Source organism: Emydura macquarii, unplaced genomic scaffold, assembly GCF_026122565.2.
Source record: "Emydura macquarii macquarii isolate MOO-44397 ecotype Brisbane River unplaced genomic scaffold, CSIRO-AGI_Emac_v2 contig_1692, whole genome shotgun sequence".
NCBI classification, from domain to species: Eukaryota; Metazoa; Chordata; order Testudines; family Chelidae; genus Emydura; species Emydura macquarii.
The window spans coordinates 1,101,920-1,121,750 of NW_027131829.1; the positions used below are offsets into that span (position 1 = coordinate 1,101,920).

The window sequence follows — 19,831 nt, forward strand, 5'->3', positions numbered from 1 at the left end:
TGTGGTGAGCGGTAGATTGGCTGCCCTCCTCTCCTTCTAATCTCTCTGCTGCTGCAACACCGCCACGCAATCAGACACTGCTACAGTGAAACCTGACATTCAGTCTATAGCAGTGTTTCCCAAACAGCGGGCCCCAGCGAGGGCCAAGATGGGCTGCCATGTCTAGGGCAGATTAACCCGTCGCTGGGCAAACATTCACATCTTCTGGCCCGGAGGGGCTGGGGAGGGCTGGAGAGTGAGCATGCCCAGCTCCTGCCTGCAGGGAGGGGGCTGTCGCAACCTGGTGTACGGGGGTCACAGCACCACTCGGGTTTGGCCAGCCCTTCAAAGCTGAGCGGTGCTGCGACCCCCTAAGCCGGGGGCAATGCTGGGCATAGCCCCACGGGACAGGAGCCACCCCTGCACGCTCGCTTTCCAACCTCCCACACCCCAGCTGGGCCTTCCCTCGGCACCGGGCAGAATTAGGGTTGTGTTGCTGGGGCGGAAGGTGTGTATTTGTAATGACGGGTCACAAACAAAGGTAACATGCAGTTGGCAGGTCACGTAGTAAAACGTCTGGGCACCACTGATCCATCAGATAATGGTAAAAAGGAAGGCAGACGTATCCACAGCTGTACCGATTGAATCCCTCTCTGCACCTTTGAACATCACTTATCCTCTCCCACTGCACAATCTTAGGGGCTCAGTAGGTAACCTCAGTGCAGTCCCAGTCCAGTCAGTCAGTCTGGGACTTGTCATCACACTCAATGCACCCCCTTCTCGCCCCAAAGCTCTAAGCTTTTCTCCCACACACACGCGGCAGTGTTAATAACACCACTCTAACCAGACAGCGATGAGCAGTGACTCTTCTCCCAGAGGCACCTATTGCTGAGGTTTGTCCCCGCCACTGACACCACGGTACCTTGCTACCGAGATCCACAGGCGTCCCACAGTGCAGATCTGGGAATCCTCTTCATCCTCCAATGTGTAGTTTTCTCCCAGTACCTTCACGGGCTGCCCTGCATGGATGGTCCCACTCAGCACCCTGCCGAAGGCGTGGAACTGAACCCCGTCGTCTGTGCTGTACATTTTCGTGGTGTGACACATTAGTGGACCCTTCCCCCCCAAAAAAGAAAACAAAATAAGTCACTTCCAAGACATACATCACAGAGCAGTGATTAGCCCTAAGTGGGATTATCAGGAACTGTCTGAAAAATCCACAAGAAACATTTTTTGGTCCTCAATTTTCTTCCTCTGCCTGGAACTCCCTCCCTTTGGCCAGGCCCCTTGAAAGATCATGGCCGGTTACATACATTTCTTAAGTGAATACTGAGGCCGATTGCTGCGTCCCATGCAGACACCGAGATGTAAGCCTGTAGCAGTGCTACCTCCCAGTCAAACTGAGACGTTTGGACCAGGGACCATATTAGAAAGTGGTGTTGGAGTGAAGAATGCCACCTGCTGAATTGCCAAGTCACTCCTGAGCCTAAATCCAGTGCTAGAATTGCTGGAGGTCCCATCTTTCAGATGAGACACAAAACCTAGGTTGTGCCCAGGTCTCACGACAGTTTGCCCTGGTAAAACTCCGCTTGGCTAATTAAATGTTCACTAGTTACACGGCCCTTAAACGGGATAAGGCACTCTCTCTCAGCAGTTTAAAGGTGACTATTGCCATACAATTTACTATTCTTCACTTCCCCTTCTAAACTGCTGTCTAGCATCGGTGGCACTGTTAAACAGCTGCTGAGCTCCACCCCAGAGGAAGCTACATTTGATGAAGTGATCCCTTTAGAACAAAAGACACTATAAAGGGGAGATATTCTGCTTCGGCTATCTCAAGCCAGTTTTTCAGGTCAGATTTTCATGGAGAGAATCAGCCTTCATGGAAAATGGCAAAATAACTGTCCACAAAAGGCCCCAGCCAGCCAGCCACAGTACAGCTCCCAACTGCTGGGAAGTTCTGACCTAATCTCTGCCTTTCCTTCCACATCCGCTCTCCCTGGCAGGCTGCTAAAGCTTCTCAGAGCGGAGAGATTTGCTTCAGTAGCGGACGAGAGGTTTTGAAATGCTGCAAGACACATCTGTGCTCTAGGAGGTGGCTGCCCTCCCGACCCCAGGGGAGGAGGATTTCTCTGCTAGCCAGCACCAGTTTTGGAGATTTAATGATAAGCTGAAAGGGGTCCTTACATCCGAGTCACACTCGCTCATGGCCTCCCCCAGGTCTGAGTCAATGCCGCCGGTGTAGGTGTGCTCGATTTTGATCTTGGCTCCCACCTTCGGGGAGGGAATGTGCTGCACACACATGTCCACAAAGCCTAGGAGAACAAAGTTTCATGAGAAGCTTGCTAAGTGGAGGAATTGTGAGTACAGAACAGAGGGGGGCTTGAATAAAACAAGGACATCTTTAACCGCTCGGACTACTCAGTCTATAGTCCTGGGTGACATCTGGGGCATCGGGGCAGCCTTTCAGGAGTACCTGCTAAACACAGAGTTGAGGAGATGTGTGCGCAAATGGATTACTTTCAGGGACTTCATGGCATGTCACATACACTGTGTGGTGTGGAAGCTATGCCAGAGCTTTTGGGCACCTAAGTCCCACTTCCTCCAAAGGGAAAAGTCAGTCACCTGAGTTTAGATGCAAAGACCAAGACCATTACAAACCCAGAAACCTAAAACTAGTCTCTAAATCCATAATGAGGCACCGAAATAGAGCCTGCCTTGCAGAGTAATGGGTACTCACCGGTGCCCGCTGAGAAGTGAGGTGAGCCTGCCACCCAGCAACAGCACCACTGAAAACAGAGCCCGACAGGTCTGACCACAGCAGGCTAAACTGGCACCCGGGGCACAGCCACCAGCGTGGCGTGCTGGTGAGGTACTGCCCAGGCGGGTGGGGGGAGAAATGGGACTTACCTGTGAACTCCCCGAAGAACTTCTTGCAGACAAGCCTTAGCAGGGGCCGAATGTTCAACTTCAGCTCCTCTTTGGTCAGGTGGATGCCCAGCTCATCCAGAGTCCGGGGCAGGGTGGTGTCCACATCACCAACCACCTGTGGAACAGCACGCACACTGTTAGTGACAGGATGACTGCCAGAGCCCAGCTGCAGTCAGTGGCACGTCCCAGCCATTCAAAACGGTGATGGGATAGGACCGGGGGCTGCAGGTAACACACTGGCCTTTTACTCTTGGACAGCTGGGTTCAGATCAGTTTAGTTCCTGCAGTGAAACTGGTCGGGTGCTTTAAAGTTACTGCCTGGGGGTCACGGGAACACACCACAAAACCAAGGCACGTGGTGCAGGCCCTGTTAAGGAGAGCACCATGGACCGAGCACTGCATTTGGAACGAGTAGCAGAAGTGGTGCAGGAAGAGGAGCTGCCCAGCACCCCTCTGCCCCCTCCGCCACAAGCAGTTGTGCCGGTGGAATTTCCCTGGCAGGACAGCAGACAGTGGCACATGTAGCACCCTCTAGTGTTCCGTCTTTAAACACTCAGCGACACCAATACCACAGGCGTCAATGACTTGCTGGCACTGCACTCACATCAAAGGAAAGGAGAAAGCAAGCGCGTACCTGAGCCAGGATCTTGTACAGGGGTTCTAGGACAAACTCCACAAAGCTCCGCTGGGAACTGCTGGTCGGGGCCTTTTTAGTGAACTTTCGTCTGTGCAGGAAAGCCAAGAGAACCGATGTGAACGGAAAGTGCTCTGCCATCCGAAAGCACTACGACCTCTGTGATGCACACTAGCCGCCGGGTAATCATACTGCCACATTCCCCCTTCCCCTCCTGACCTTTACACAGAGTGTAAGATCTCCTTGGCAGGGAATCTGACTTGACCTGCCCTGGGAGCTCTGTGCACACCTACGGAGCTATACACAATACTAAAAAGCACAATCTGACACAGTGCACCCTCAAGGGCATTTGGTAGGAACTGGTGTCCCTACGAATCAAACCTGCAACCCCTCCAGGGTACCCGCAACTCAGAAAACCAGGAAGTCTAGCCACATGCCCCCTGCATCCCCCCCGCCCCCAAAAATCCCTCTGAATAGTCCTGGTGAGTTGGAGCAGGGATGGCTATGGCCACAGGATAAACTCAGCAAAGACACCTAGCTATACTGTGCAGTGCGGCATGGAGCTACGCCACCCACTGGCAGCACCCAGAGCAATGTGGGGTCACAACCAGTAGAGAAGAGGCTCAGCTATGCCTCTTGCAGCTCCTCTTCTGTTCTACAGGGGGAAGGGGAATGCTGCTTGGACAGTAATAAAACTGTTGACTAAACGATCATTAAAACAGTGCATACGTCTTGGGGTTGAAGTAGATGTCGCCCCAAAGCCGCTTTGCAAACTCCTGGTAATTGATATCTCCTGCAAGGGAATAAAGACATAACTCAGCTATCACATGATGAAATCCATTTCTCCACGCACGTGGCCTTTGTTTCTTTGAGCACGAGACTTCAGAGCTGGTGAAAGGTGCTGGCTCGACAACTCTGGAGGCTGAAATTCAGGCAGCTGCAGAGCAAGATTCCCTGACAGCAGTCCTTCCCAGAGTGCCTGAGCCCTACCGTGGGAAAGCACGCCTGGGCGAGAGGGGAGTGCAGTGTCTGTGGCCAGTCTGCTGACCAGGGGGTCAGTCTGGGCCAAGGGATTTTGTTCACTACTCCTGAGGAACACTGGAACGCTCTCAAAAACCATGGCTGAAAAGAGAGCTGACCTCTCGCTTCCCGCACTGGCTCCAGGACTCAACATCTCAACCTCAGCACTGGAGGGCAGCTGGCACAGCACGAGCTCCACCTGCCATCCAGGCTCACTACAAATACTTTCTGCCTAGAGCATCTCTGAGCGTCCCTTCCCCTCCGCTCTTGTACTAAGCCCATATGTGAACGCCCTTCCTCCCAGGCTCAGGCCCAGGTGGGAATGCAGGGCTAGATTTCAAGTCATGCTGAATTTACAAGCGATAAGACATCAGTGACAGCTCACAGCACCCACTCACGCCACGTCTCTTCCACTAAGAGCACAGTCCATTCGCGTGCCTTACCAACAGCTGCCCGCATGCTAAAGTAGCCCGAGAGCTGGGAAAACTTCAGACCAGGCGCCAAAGCATGCCACACTGCAGGGAGGACTCTTGCTTATTCCTTCAGACTTATGAGTGCATGGGCATGTCAGCCCCTGATCTCGCAACAAAGGCTGCTCGTCACGTCCCCCTGAAGTTGGGCCAGCTGCTTGCGCCGCAGAGCCCAAGGTCACTACACCTGCCACGCCTCGGGACACTCCTGCCATGGGACTTGCCAACTTCCAGCTGGCTGGGCTACAGCTGAGAGCACAGGGCTATTCTCTTCCTGCCTGCCCTTGGAAAGCAGATTGCTTACGGCTGGCATCAAACCACAGCCAGGACAGACAGTTACATAAAAAAGATCCAGGGGCAACAGGAGGGCAAGACCCGCAGGGCCAAGCTTCAGCCTGGATGCAGCTGAGTCTCAGCTCCAGAGAACAGGGCTTTCCTCATGGAAATGCTGAAAGATGCTTAATCCTTTCAGCTCTGAACCATTTTGTTAGCCCACGCAGAGCGCAACACACGTGCAACCCTCTATGTAGAACAGCGACAGATGCACGTACCGTATAGTGGCTTCCAACCATTCCAATATTTACAAGGTAAAGAATTATCCAACGTTTCTCACAGGATTCCTGTTCCCTCAACAACTAGAAAGTGGCAGGTGAGAAATACCCACAAGTGGGCTCTGCGCTAACTCTCAGCTCCCCACAGGTTTCTGAGTGCACATGCTAGCATATAAGTGCGTACACAAGCCAGCAGAGCCCTGGGCAGCTATAAGTACTTGAAAGGGCTCCACAGAAATTAATGGGACTTGAGATGTTGGTGTGTGCTTGGTTTTTGGCTGAGTCTTACCAAATGTGTCGGCATAAATTTTTGCAAAGGAGCCCAGCGTGAAGCAGATGCTGTACTGGGAACTGGAGAAGCAGACGTTCCCCAGAAGAGGGGAGAGGATCAGGTTCTCGTCAGTGGAATACATGCTGAAACAGAGAGAGCTTTTATGTACAGCATAACTCTACAGGGAGATGGAGCAGCGACTGGAGCTATAAAGAGAGGGAGACGCGCTCAGTGAACCAGGCCCAGAAATGCCTAATGCTGAGGAGTCATGTTCTAGGGTTAATTGGCTCGCGTGCTCTCTCTCTCTCACCCCCCACAGGGGTTTTGCAGTTTAATTAACTAGTGTTTTCTTTTTTTCAAACATATGAAACAAAAGGAGAAGAAAAAAAACTTTTGGCCAATTAAGGAGAGAGACCAACACAGGACAAACAAAGCAGGGATGGAATAAAATGAAACCATGAATTTTCAACATGCTATTATCCCAACTCTCAACTCCCAGTGCTGTTAGGCATGGTAGAGACCCAGGTGCCTGTTAAACCAGCGGGCAGTAACTCCTCCCCACTGCTTGGTGCAAGAAGGGCGCCACTTCACTCAGGGCACAGCCTCTCACAGGGATGCTTTAGAGACAGCAATACTTTACAGGGGACTTAGCAGATTGGGATGACCAAGTCCCATTACTTTTTAATGGGAACTGGGCACCCAAATCCCTTGGTCAGCTTTGAAAATCTCAGCCCAGACTCTAAAAAATTAAGTAGGGCCTCCTACCATTTTGAGGACATCCACTGGGGACAGGTTGGCCCTGTCAAAAACAAGAGAAAGGCCGGGGCTTCCCCCTACCCCAAAAAATATTACATGCACACACTAAGGCAATGAAATGCTCTCCAACAAATGTCTGTTAAGTGAACAAATCCACGCCAAGTTACGTGTCTAGTACACATACTTTCTATGGGTGGAGACAGATCCAGGACGTGCATCTGTAATGACTTATAGTTGTGATTTTAGCATGCGCGATGCCCAAATACAGACTCCAAAAAGGACTAGGGATACCATGCTCCAGTGCCCACCCCTCTCAAATCTGTACCTGATCAAGCCATTGACCTCATCTACTATGTGTCGGAGTTTGTAATAGGCATCCGTAGGGGGAAGCTTCAGCTCCAAGATCAGCCGATCTATCTTATTAATGCACACGGTCACTGCCAGCCTCTCCTGCACTGCGTGCTTGATCAGCCGCTCCGTGTTCAGCATAACCTGCGGAAAACAAGGAGCATTAATGGAACAGCTAAAACCCTGGATAACATGCTACATGGGGCGTGACAGAGAAAGCAGTGACCTTGGTCACCTGGCCTGCAGCTGTAGAAAAGTCTAGGCTCAGCCACCAGTGATCTGCTAATAATTTGAATTTTAGAAGTATTTGTTTAACCCAACAGCATTCCTTTGAGCACCCCTTCCAACACCTCTGATATAAATAATCCTCTCTTTTTAGATATGGGGGAAAATGGAGGAACAAAGTAGTTAAGCGAGTAGTCCAAAGTCACAGTGCATCAGTGTCAGACCTGGGAATGGAACCCTGGAGCCAAGACTCTCTGCTTCAATGGCTAGAAAATGCTACCCCTTCTAAACCCACCCTTCACAGAGCCCCATCACCAGCAGCAAATGAACTCTACGGATTGCTTCAGCTGGATTTAAGTCAGGATCAAGGAACCCAAGAGATTCGGAAATCCATGCACAGGAAGTAGAAGAGGCTAACACTTACCCCCTCGGCTGCGTCAATGAAAAGCACAACTCCGTCTGAAATACGAAGGCCGGCAGTGACCTCATCAGAAAAGTTCACATGGCCTTCAAAACAAAACAAAGATCACCATGAGCACCGTTCACAGAAGGGAGTGTTGACCACGCTTGGGTCAGTGCATTCCTAACTGCCCCTTTCAGCAGCTGTGGCATCCTGATATTGGTCACAAGCTTCCACCCCAGCGGGAAGGGGTGAGAACGTTGTTCCTTTGCCTTGCAGTACGCACCTCAGTTAAACGGGCCAGGGCCCTGTTGCCAGCATCATGTATAAGGACCTTCCACACTGTCCAATGCCGATTTTTGAAACTACAGCATGCTAATAATGTGGTTTTTAATAATCAGCCGTTTGCAACTGTGACGATACCCCCCAAGCTGTGTGTAAACGCCCGAGGAAAGGTGGCAATTACAGGTGTATTTTCAGAAAGGGGCATGAACTAGGTTAAGGAGCAGAGCAGGCCAGTAACCAACACAATCCCTACAAAGCCCTCCTCCCTCCTCTGGTGTCTTGTGCTTGCCTCTCCTTGGCTCAGACTGAAAGCTCTTTGGACACAATGGGACAGTTATTTTGTAATGCGCTGTGTCAGTTTCCAGTCCCGTGTAGTCTAGTTACGCCATATGTAACAAGATGTGTGGCTCTGGTTAGAGTAGGAATGAATGCATTTCACTTGCTTGCCCAACGGAGCCACATTTTCCAAAGAGCTCAGGATGGCAGGCACCAAGTTCTTCTGAAAATCTGACTGCAAGTCTCACAATGGCACTTTGGAAAAATCTGGCCCAAATGTAGGTGCTGTGACCTTGAAAATCTGGCACCACATCTACTTCCCATTTGTTTGAGTCACACCTGCTGCCTCAACTGAAAGGCAAACAAGCTTCATAGATTCCAAGGCTGTAAGAGGCCATTGTGATCATCTTGTCTCAGAAAGTGAGAGAGCAATGTTCTCAGTGTGGGCGGAACCAGCCCAGCTAAGAGAGCATGAGCTGAAGTCAATGCTGCCTTGAGCATCAGAAACAAAACTACCAGCTAAATTCTAGCTGCAAAATCTCTCTATCGCTGGTGGTGATTTCAGAAGCAGAAAACAGCCAGCTGGGAGTTCAGATGTGAAGCTCAGTTGCAGGGCTGGAATGGAATTACTAAGAGTAAACAGGAAATCCCACGAGATCAGTTTTGAAAGGAAGCTTTTTAGAATGTTGTTGCACTTTATAAAGTCTAAACTGAATAACTGGCCTGTGAGATTGAAAGAGACGTTTGATTTGAGAAAATGTAAACTGCAAAAGCCCACCGTGCCTTAGGTGAAAAGCCCCTCTAAGGCCCTCCATTGGGAGACAGTGGTTTATATTTTTAATAATCCATTCATGTCTACGCACCATTTTTCAGAAGATCTATGTTTTACGAACTGGGACCGATGTGTGGAAGCCTTTACTTAAATGTGCATTTCTTACTCACACCGATAGCACCACTAGCTTCACTGAGACTAACTCACAAGGCAGGATTGCCAGCATTAAGCCCACAAATTTATTAGTGTCTGGATCAGCGCAACACACCTGGCGTGTCCATGACGTTGAAGAGAAAGGATTTCCCCTTGGTGTCTGGTAGAACAACAGTCACCGGGGTGCTCTTGATTCCAACACCCCTCTGAAAGAAATGAAGTCAGGATTAGCAGATAAATTAGAGTGCATGTGACTGGAGGAAGTGGTAGTCAGCCAGGGAAGGAGAATTCATCAGACAAGACATAGGAAATTGCTCATCCAGCCCAGTGTCCCATCTCCTACCATACAGGATTGGGCTGGCGATCCAGACACCCCAGTAAACTTGCTCGAGCAGTAGCCAATACCCAGTTCTCCCGAGGAAGGCGAAATCTCCTGAATACTGCACTCAGCTAGTACTGCAATGCTGCAGATGGGAGAATAAATTCGTTTTGCCTCCCTTCCCACTGCCGCCATCAAGTCATGCCCTGACACGTGAGCTCTGCCCATATGCAATGTAAAGAAACAGTGCGGGGCTGGAAACAAGAAGTTGACAGAACAGACCCAGACACGACCCTGCAGCAACATTTAATCAGCATGACAGAGTTTTTTCAAAATATAACCAAAGATCCCAGTCTAAAAGTTCAGACCCCAGAAAGCCCAAGATTTATGAAAAATGGAATCACAGAAGTTTAGGGTTGGAAAGGACCTCAGGAGGTATCTAGTCCAACCCCCTGCTCAAAGCAGGACCAGCCCCAACTAAATCATCCCAACCAGGCCTAAAAAACCTCTAAGGATGGAGATTCCACCACCTCCCTAGGTAACCCATTCCAGTGCTTCACCACCCTCCTAGTGAAAAAGTTTTCCTAATAGCCAACCTAGACCTCCCACACTGCAACTTGAGACCATTGCTCCATGTACTACCACTGAGAACAGCCTAGCTCCATCCTCCCTGGAACCCCCTTCAGGTAGTTGAAGGCTGCTATTAAATCCCCCCTCACTTTTCTCTTCAGCAGATTAAACAAGGCCAATTCCCCCAGCCTCTCCTCATAAGTCATGTGCTCTAGCCCCCTAATCATTTCCGTTGCTTTCCGCTGGACTCGCTCCAATTTGTCCACATCCTTTCTGTAGTGGGGGGCCCAAAACTGGACACAGTATTCCAGATGTGGCCTGACCAGTGCCAAGTAGAGGGGAATAATCACTTCCCTCCATCCGCTGACAATGCTCCTATTAATGCAGCCCAGTGGAGTACCGAGGGAGGAGAGCAGAAGGGGGAGAAGCGGTATGCCCCTGGGTGCCGGCCTGGGGAGGGGCAGCAGCAAGACTCTCCTCAGAGGAGCCACCCCACCCCGTCGCAGGCAGTCAGGGTGTCCTCCCGGCTCCTCTGCCCCTGCACTGGGCGCAAGGAGGGAGCCACAGCGACCAGAGCCTGTCATGCCCCCACAACACCGGGCAGCCCCTACAGTGGGGGGAGAGCGGGACACGGACCTGTAGATTGGGGGGGAGGGGGGAGGCACAATGTAAGTATGGCTCCCATGTGCCAGAGACCCACGGTACGCCACCGATGCAGCCCAATATGCCCAATCTGTTTATTTTGATCTCAGAGTTCAACCCTCAACTGCCACAGCAGTGAATAACATCTGCCCCGCGCCTTCCCTTCACAGATGCCACTCCTGCCACTGGGACAACCTCAAAAATTAAAAGGTTTTAACTTTGTAACCGTCAGCATGGCAAATCCCAAAGGGACATAGCCTCCTTGCAGGACGAGAGCCACATGGATCAATGTCCAGCGAGATTCTTAAGGTGATGTGGTTGGCTATTCAGTCTGTCTGTCTGTCTGACCTTATTGCACCACTGAAGTTTCTGGTTACCATGTGATTGCTGAATGCACATTGGCATTTCTTGATACACGCTCTTAGGAATTCACTGGCCTTCCATTCTAATAATATGTCCATCATCAATTTTACACTTACCAAACGGCCCTTTCAGAACATTTCATTTGTCATGTTTGCCTCAGCATCAGAAACTCTTGGCTGTTTCAGCTACAAGGACAATTGACTAGATTGCCGCAGGTGGGCAGCTTCAGTAAAGAATGTATCAGCTTAGATTTGTGCATTTAATTAAACTTGACTATTAAGGTTTTATACAGGGAGGCAAGAGTAATGGAAGGAAGATAGATCTGGTATGCTTGTCATTGCTTGAAGCAGTAAGATCCCGGGTTCACTGATCAACTGGGGATGAGTCAAAATGAACTTTCCTCCCAGCGTGCAGGACACAGCAGGTCACACACAGGGAAGCATTGTGAATGATACGTCAGAGGGAAGAACTTATTTGTTCATGTCTTTCTGCTGCTTGAGGGCAGTTTGCCAGATTTAGTGCCTATCCTACAAGGTGCACTTACCTCTTGCTCCGTGAACAGTATGTCAGTGTAGCAAAGCTGCAGAAACAGAGAGTTCTCAGGGTCAGATCATGAAACAAGACATTTGTATATAAAACATCTTCAAGTTTGAAATAGGAAGCATGGCTATGCACACATAGCTAACACAGCAAATAGATGGCAGAGCTAAGAACAGAATCCAGGTTTCCAGTTCCCTGCTCTAACCTTTAGATTGCATTCTCCCTCCTGAACAGAATCTCTCTATTTGAATATGAGCACCCTTTTCCCTCCTGTCATTCCAAAAGATTAGAGCATACTAAAATGCCACTTACGTCCTGATCGTAGCGCTTCCTGATCTCCGGGTGCGTCTGCTCTATCAGGCAATCCACAAAACAAGTCTGAAAATATCAAAAGGCAAGAAAACACAAGGTAACCTTATGGCTGATAAACAGATATAGATGGGCCATCAAATCTTTGTTATTTTAGCCAGAGAGGTGGGAGGGAGCAGAGCTGGTGGCTAACTGTATGTTAATTGGAGTCTCACTGTGATAGCAATATCTCATGGGACTAACACTATCAGAGCAGTGATAAAGGGAATCAACTGACAGATCATTACTACAGTTTTATTAGGGAAGCACTTAATGGGCCCACTCAGGATAGGGACCCGACTGTTTGGTACCAGCACAAACAGAAATAAGAGATAATCGAGCCCTGAAGGGCTTCCAATCTAAGCACACACACAAGATGAAGGGTCGGGAACAAAGACAGAACATGATTGGAATAACTGAGACTTGGTGGAATAACTCTCACGATTGGAGCGCTGTCATGGATGGGTATAAACTGTTCAGGAAGGACAGGCAGGGGCGAAAGGGGGAGGAGTTGCACTGTATGTAAGAGAGCACTATGACTGCTCTGAGCTCCAGTATGAAACTGGAGATAAGTCAGTTGAGTGTCTCTGGGTTAAGCTTAGAAGCAAGAACAATAAGCGTGATGTCGTGGTGGGTGTCTGTTACAGACCACCAGACCAGGAGGATGAGGTAGATGAGGCTTTCTTTACTCAACTGGGGAAAGTTTCCAGTTCACAGGGCCTGATTCTCATGGGAGACTTCAATCACCCTGACATCTGCTGGAAGAGCAATACAGCAGAGCACAAACAATCCAGGAAGTTTTTGGAGAGTGTCGCTGACAATTTCCTGGTGCAAGTGCTGGAGCAACCAACTAGGGGCCGTGCTTCTCTTGACCTGCTGCTCACAAACAGGGAAGATTTGGTAGGGGAAGTAGAAGTGGGTGGCAACCTAGGCAGCAGTGACCATGAGATGGTCGAGTTCAGGATCCTGATGAAAGGAAGAAAGGGGAACAGCAGGATACGGACCATGGACTTCAGAAAAGCGGACTTTGATTCCCTCAGGGAACTGATGGGCAGGATTCCCTGGGAGGCTAATATGAGGGGGAAAGGAACCCAAGGGAGCTGGCTGTATTTTAAAGAAACCTTATTGAGGGCACAAGAGCAAACCATCCCGATGTGCAGAAAGAATAGCAAATATGGTAGGCGTCCAGCTTGGCTTAACAAAGATGTCCTTGGCGAACTTAAACGCAAAAAAGAAGCTTACAAGAAGTGGAAGCTTGGTCAGATGACTAGGGAGGATTATAAAAACACTGCTCGAACATGCAGGAATGAAATGAGGAAGGCCAAAGCACAATTGGAGTTGCAGCTAGCAAGGGACGTGAAGGGGAACAAAAAGGGTTTCTACAGGCATATTGCCAACAAGAGGAAGATTCGGGAAAGTGTAGGCCCCTTAAAGAAAGAGGGAGGCGACCTAGTGACGGAGGATGTGGAGAAAGCTGAGGTACTCAATGCCTTTTTTGCCTCTGTCTTCACAGACAAGATCAGCTCCCAGACTGCTGTACTGGGTGGCACAGAATGGGAAGGAGGCAAACATCCCGCAGTGCTGAAGGAACAGGTTCAAGACTATTTAGAAGGATTGGACATTCATAAGTCCATGGGGCCGGATGCAATGCACCCGAGGGTGCTGAGGGAGTTGGCTGAGGTGATTTCAGAGCCATTGGCTATTATCTTTGAAAGCTCGTGGCAACAGGGGAGGTCCCTGACGACTGGAAAAAAGCTAATATAGTGCCCATCTTCAAAAAAGGGAGGAAAGAGGATCCGGGGAACTACAGACCGGTCAGCCTCACCTCAATCCCTGGAAAGATCATGGAGCAGGTCCTTAAGGAATCCATTTTAAGGCACTTGGAAGAGAGGAAGGTGATCAGGAACAGTCAACACGGATTCACCAAGGGAAAGTCATGCCTGACCAACCTGATTGCTTTCTATGATGAGGTGACTGGTTCTGTGGATGTGGGGAAGGCGGTGGATGTGATATACCTTGACTTTAGCAAAGCTTTTGATACGGTTTCTCACAGTATTCTTATCAGCAAGTTAAAGAAGTATGGGTTGGATGAATGGACTATAAAATGGATAGTGAACTGGCTAGAGCATAGGGCTCAACGAGTAGTGATCAATGGCTCCATGTCTAGCTGGCAACCGGTCACAAGCAGAGTTCCCCAGGGGTCGGTCCTGGGGCCGGTTTTGTTCAACATCTTTATTAATGATCTGGAGGATGGGGTAGATTGCACCCTCAGCAAGTTTGCGGACGACACTAAGCTGGGGGGAGTGGTAGATACCCTGCAAGGTAGGGATAGGATACAGAGTGACCTAAACAAACTGGAGGATTGGGCCAAAAGAAATCTAATGAGGTTCAACAAAGAAAAGTGCAGAGTCCTCCACTTAGGAAGAAAGAATCCCATGCACAGCTATAGACTGGGGACCGACGAGCTGGGCAGCAGCTCTGCAGAAAAGGACCTGGGGGTAACAGTGGATAAAAAGCTGGATATGAGTCAGCAGTGTGCCCTGGTTGTCAAGAAGGCCAATGGCATATTGGGCTGCATTAGGAGGGGCATTGCTAGCAGGTCACGGGAAGTGATTATTCCCCTCTATTCGGCATTGGTGAGGCCGCATTTAGAATATTGTGTCCAGTTTTGGGCCCCCCAATACAAAAAGGATGTGGACAAGTTGGAGAGAGTCCAGCGGAGGGCAACAAAAATGATTAGGGGGCTGGAGCACAGGACTTATGAGGAGAGGCTGAGGGAACTGGGCTTGTTTAGTCTGCAAAAGAGAAGAGTGAGGGGGATTTGATAGCGGCCTTTAACTACCTGAAAGGGGGTTCTAGGGAGGATGGGGCTAGGCTGTTCTCGGTGGTGGCAGATGACAGAACAAGGAGCAACGGTCTCAAGTTGCAGGGAGGGAGGTCTAGGTTGGACATTAGGAAAAAGTTTTTTACTAGGAGGGTGGTGAAGCACTGGAATGGGTTACCTAGGGAGGTGGTGGAATCTCCATCCTTAGAGGTTTTTAAGCTGCGGCTTGACAAAGCCCTGGTTGGGATGATATAGCAGAGATTAGTCCTGCTTTGAGCAGGGGGTTGGACTAGATGACCTCCTGAGGTCCCTTCCAACTCTAATATTCTATGATTCTATGAACATAGAAGTAGCTGAACACTGGGAAGAACTGACACAACTTGGCTAGTTACATGTGGGTTTTTCTCTTCTAATTATTAATTGGGGGTAGAGGGAAAAATGGAGGAGTTAGTGAGAGCAAAGGAAGAAGGAGAAGAGGGACTGTCACACTTCGGCAGCTCCCTAGCCATGAGGAGCAGGCCTGGTTTTGTAGGCATCACAGCAGAGCAGACCCTTGACAAGGCAGTGCTTAGTGTATTTCTCCCCTCTCCCCCAATCTGCTAGATTTATCTACATATTTTACTGACATATACTATCTAACACTCCTGAGCTCATGCACACACATTACTTCTTAAAGCAGAGTTCTCTAACCACACATGCATTAGCTAGAGAACACAGAACAGAATGCATAAACTGGCTTCCGGCTTGCTAGTTTAACCACTGAGAGACTACCACAATCAGCTTGGCCTCTTAATCAAAAACCAGTCACCAGTGTGAGCTAGTGAGCTCTGCACATCAGCACTATTAGCAAGGCATGTCTCTGCATAAATGCACTGCTATCCTTCAATAGCACCAGCTGATTCATCAATGCAGAAGACACCCTCCGTCCTCAGCTAGGCACCGCCCTGTATTCATTCTACCTTGCCATGGTGGAGATGCCCGCACAGGGTCACATTCCGAATCAGCTCAGAGTTGTCCATCAGATCTGCCAGAAAACTAGAGAAAGGGAAGAGACAAATAACTATTAGCTGCTTCTATTCTGCCCACAGTCCAGGATCACCCAGTAAGACCTGGCACTTCAATTACACCTTTCATCCCAGGGTCTTGAAGTGCTTTACAACAACATTCAAATTCTCCTAGCACCCTGCCAGGTAGGTAAGCATTATCCTCACTGTACAAACGGAAGCTGAGCCACAGAGATTAAGTATTGGACCAATGGTATTGGTCCACTACTAGATGAAATGGTAGAACTGTCAATAACAACACTGAAAAGGTGGAAGTGTTCAATAAATATTTCTATTCTGTACTTGGGGAAAAATAGATGATGTATTTATATCATATGAAAATGATACACTTTCCATTCCAACAGTAACTAAGGAGGATGCGAAACAACAGTTACTAAAGCTAGAAATTTTTAAATCAACAGCTCCAGAGAACTTGCATCCAAGAGTTTTGAAAGAGCAAGCCAAGAAGCTCTCTGGACCGTTAATGTTGATTTTCAATAACTCTTGGAACACTGGGAGAAGTTCTAAAGGACTGAAAGAAAGCTAACGTTGTGCCAACATTTAAAAAGGGTAAACAAGATGACTCAGTTAATTATAGAAACCTGTCACCTTGACAAGATAATAGAATGGTTGATATAGGACTCAAGAAATAATTAAAAGAGATTAATATAATTAATGCCAATCAATATGGATTTATGGAAAATACTTATTGTCAAATTAATTTATAATCCCTTCAAACAAGTATCAAGTTCAGTTGATAAAGGTAATAATGTTGATCATTTCAGTAACACATCTGACTTTGTACTGCATGACATTTTGTTTAAGTAACTAAAATGATACAAGATCAACATGGCACATATTAAATGAAATAAAAACTGACTAAGTGACAGGTCTCAAAATCTAACTTTAAGTGGGGAATCATGATTGAGCATGTGCTTTTCTAAAGGTGTCCTGGAGGGATCAGTTCTTTGCCCTATGCTAATTTAACAACCCATCTGAAAACAAAATATGCACTAAAAAAGTTTGCAGGTGACAGAGATTGGAGAAGCGGTAAATAAAGAATAGACTAAATCATTGATACAGAGCGATCTGGATCATTTGGTGAGATGGACGCAAGCAAAAAATATGCATTTTTATATGGCCAAATGTAAAGTTATACATCTAGGAACACAGAATGGAGGCCATACTTTCAGGCTGGGTTACTCTATCCTGGGAAACAGTGATTCTGAAAAGAACATAGGGGTCATGGTGGATAATTTGCTGAACATGAAACCCAGTGTGACGCTGTGGCCAAAAGAGCTAATGTGATCCCTGGATGTATAAACAGGAGAATCTTGGGAAAGAGCAGAGAGATATTACCTTTGTATTTGGCACTGGTGCAACTGCTGCTGGAATAGGTGTCCAGTTCTGGACAATTCCAGAAGGATGCTGATAAATTGGAGAGGGTTCAGAGAGGAGCCATAGAACATAAAAATGGACAATGACCCTTCTAGCCTAGTATCTGGGTCTTCTGACAATGGCTGGTGCCAGATGCTTCAGCGGGAGTGACAGAACATGGCAATTTATTGAATGATCCATTCCTTGTCGTGCAGCTTCTAGTAGTCAGAAGTATAGGGACACCCAGAGCACGGGTGTGTGCGCCTGCCCATCTTGGCTAATAGCCACTGACTGACCTATCTTCCATGAACTTATCTAGTTCTTTTTTGAACCCAGTTGTATTTTTGGCCTGCACAAAATCCCCGAGCAGCAAGTGCAATGGATTGACTTTGTGTTGTGTGAAGAAGTACTTCCTTATGTTTGTTTTAAACCTGCTGCCTATTTGTTTCATAGGGTGACCCCTGGTTTGTGGGTTATGTGAAGGGGTAAATAACACTTCCCTATTCACTTTTTCCACACCATTCATGATTGTATAAACATAGTTTCTCAACCTGTGGTACGCGTATTCCAGGGGTACGCAAGACACAAGCAGAGGGTACGCAGTGAAAAACCCAGTGAAGGGAGGCAGGTGGCAGCTGCCGATTTCTGGGGAAGCCAGGTGGCAGCCGCCCACTTCCCGCCCGGTCCCAGCTCCCAGCTGGGAGGTAGATGGCAGCCGCCCCAGTCCTGGGAAGCTGGGCGGCAGCTGCCAGCTTCTTGGAACGCCAGGCAGCAGCCGTCGGCTTGGGTGGCAGCTGCTGGCTTTTTGGGAAGCTGGGCAGCAAACGCACACATCCCGCCCGGTCCCAGCTCCCAGGTGGGAGCCCAGTGGCAGCCTCTTGTGCCTTGCGAGCTGGGTTTACAGCTGGGTGACTGCCACCCGTGCCCCGGCTCTGAACCGAGAGACAGCCTCCCACACCCTGGCTTGAAGATGGGCAGCAGCTGCCTGTCACCTACTCACATCCCCGTGTCCCAGCCTGCGCAGAAGCCTCCTCCGCCCCAGCTCAGAGCAGGTGGCTGTCGCCCACCTCCCAGGCTGGCAGCCAGGCGGCAGCCATCTGCAACTTGCCCAGGTGGCAGCTCCCCTCCCTGGCTCAAAACCCGGTGTCCAGAAAGCCAGGCGGGGAGCCCAGCGGCTTGCCCAGTCCTGGAGCTGGGCTCTACCCCCAGGCTAACTTGTCAATTTCACTGCTCTAGCTGAGCAATTAAATTGACAACTATGATAGCCCCAGATTTTACCACTATAAAAATCTTAAGAGGGGCCCACACAGTCTGATTTGCCCCAGGCCCGCACCCCCCTAGGGATAGCGCTGCTATCCACTCTGGTGGGCCACTAGTGCCTGCTCAGACCTCACAAGTTCCCGCCTGTGTGAGGAGAACACCAGGTGACCCTGCCACCAGGCCATAGTGACTGGCTGGCGTTGACCTTTGCTCCTCTATGGAGGAAGGGGAGAAGGAAGGAGGGGAAAAACAGCAGGGGGTTTTGTGATCTGCCACAGCCACACGGCACTGCAGAACTCTCCTGCTTTACGAGAAATACAGTCGTCCAGTGGTAAAGGGGAAAAAGATTGTATTTCTCAGAGTGGAACATTGAGTGTTGGGTACTTATTAAAATTATCAGAAGTTAGGGGGTACTTGCTATTTAAGAGGTTGAGAAACACTGGTATAGACCTCTATCATATCCTCCCCTTACTTGTCTCTTTTCCAAGCTGAATAATCAGTCTTTTTAATCTCTCCTTCCATGGAAGCGGTTCCATACCTCTTGCCCCTCTCTCTACTTTTCCAGTTCTAATATATCTTTTTTGAGAGGGTGAGATGAGAACTGCATGCAGCAGTCAAGGTGTGGGGTACCATGCATTTATATAGTGGCATGATGATATTTTCTGTCTTATCTATCCCTTTTCTAATGGTTCCTAACATTCTGTTACCTGAGTACTGCTGCACACTGGTAGATGTTTTCAGAGAACTATCCACAGTAACCTCAAGATCTCTTTCTTGAGTGGTAACAGCTAATTTAGACCTCATCATTTTGTATGTATAGTTGGAATTATGTTTTCCAATGTCCATTACTTTGCATTTATGACCATTAAATTTCATCTGCCATCTTGTTGCCCAGTTACCCCGTTTTGTGAGATCTCTTTGTAACTCTTCACCGTCTGCTTTGAATTTAATTATCTTGAGTAGTTTTGTATCATCTGCAAACTTTGCCACCTCATTGGTTATCCCTTTTTCCAGATCATTTATGAATATGTTGAACAGCACTGGTGCCAGTACGGGTCTTTGGGGGACCCTACTACTTACTCCTTTCCACTATGAAAACTGACTGTTTATTCCTACCCTTTGTTTCCTATCTTTCAACTAATTACTGATCCATGAAAGGAACTTCCCTCTTATCCCATGACTGCTTAATTTGCAGAAGAGCCTTTGGTCAGGGACCTGTACACTATATCCACTGAATTACCTTTGTCCACATGTTTGCTGTCACCCTCAAAGAGCTCTAGTAGATTGGTGAGGCATGATTTCCCTTTACAAAACCTGTGTTGATGTTTCACCAACATATCATGTTCATTTATGGATCTGATAATTCTGTTCTTTACTATAGTTTCAACCAGTTTGCCTGGTACTGAAGTTACGCTTACCAGCCCGTAATTGCCAGGATTGCCTCTGGAGCTTTTTTTAAAAATCAGTGCTACGT

General features: G+C 48.6%; 1 protein-coding gene across 2 annotated transcripts in view; it reads right to left on the bottom strand.

Moving 5' to 3' along the window:
* Positions 1–19,831, bottom strand: part of EFTUD2 (elongation factor Tu GTP binding domain containing 2) — a 35,288-nt gene that overhangs the window by 11,612 nt on the left and 3,845 nt on the right. For both annotated transcript variants that reach the window (XM_067556232.1, XM_067556233.1), the window contains exons 5-16: positions 15,637–15,712; positions 11,818–11,883; positions 11,510–11,545; positions 9,187–9,277; positions 7,610–7,692; positions 6,938–7,104; positions 5,875–5,999; positions 4,274–4,337; positions 3,545–3,635; positions 2,890–3,025; positions 2,167–2,294; positions 902–1,095 (exon numbers count right to left, since the gene is read on the bottom strand). In XM_067556232.1, the coding sequence (XP_067412333.1) occupies positions 902–1,095; positions 2,167–2,294; positions 2,890–3,025; positions 3,545–3,635; positions 4,274–4,337; positions 5,875–5,999; positions 6,938–7,104; positions 7,610–7,692; positions 9,187–9,277; positions 11,510–11,545; positions 11,818–11,883; positions 15,637–15,712 (1,257 nt within the window). The remainder of the gene's footprint in view (positions 1–901; positions 1,096–2,166; positions 2,295–2,889; positions 3,026–3,544; positions 3,636–4,273; positions 4,338–5,874; positions 6,000–6,937; positions 7,105–7,609; positions 7,693–9,186; positions 9,278–11,509; positions 11,546–11,817; positions 11,884–15,636; positions 15,713–19,831) is intronic.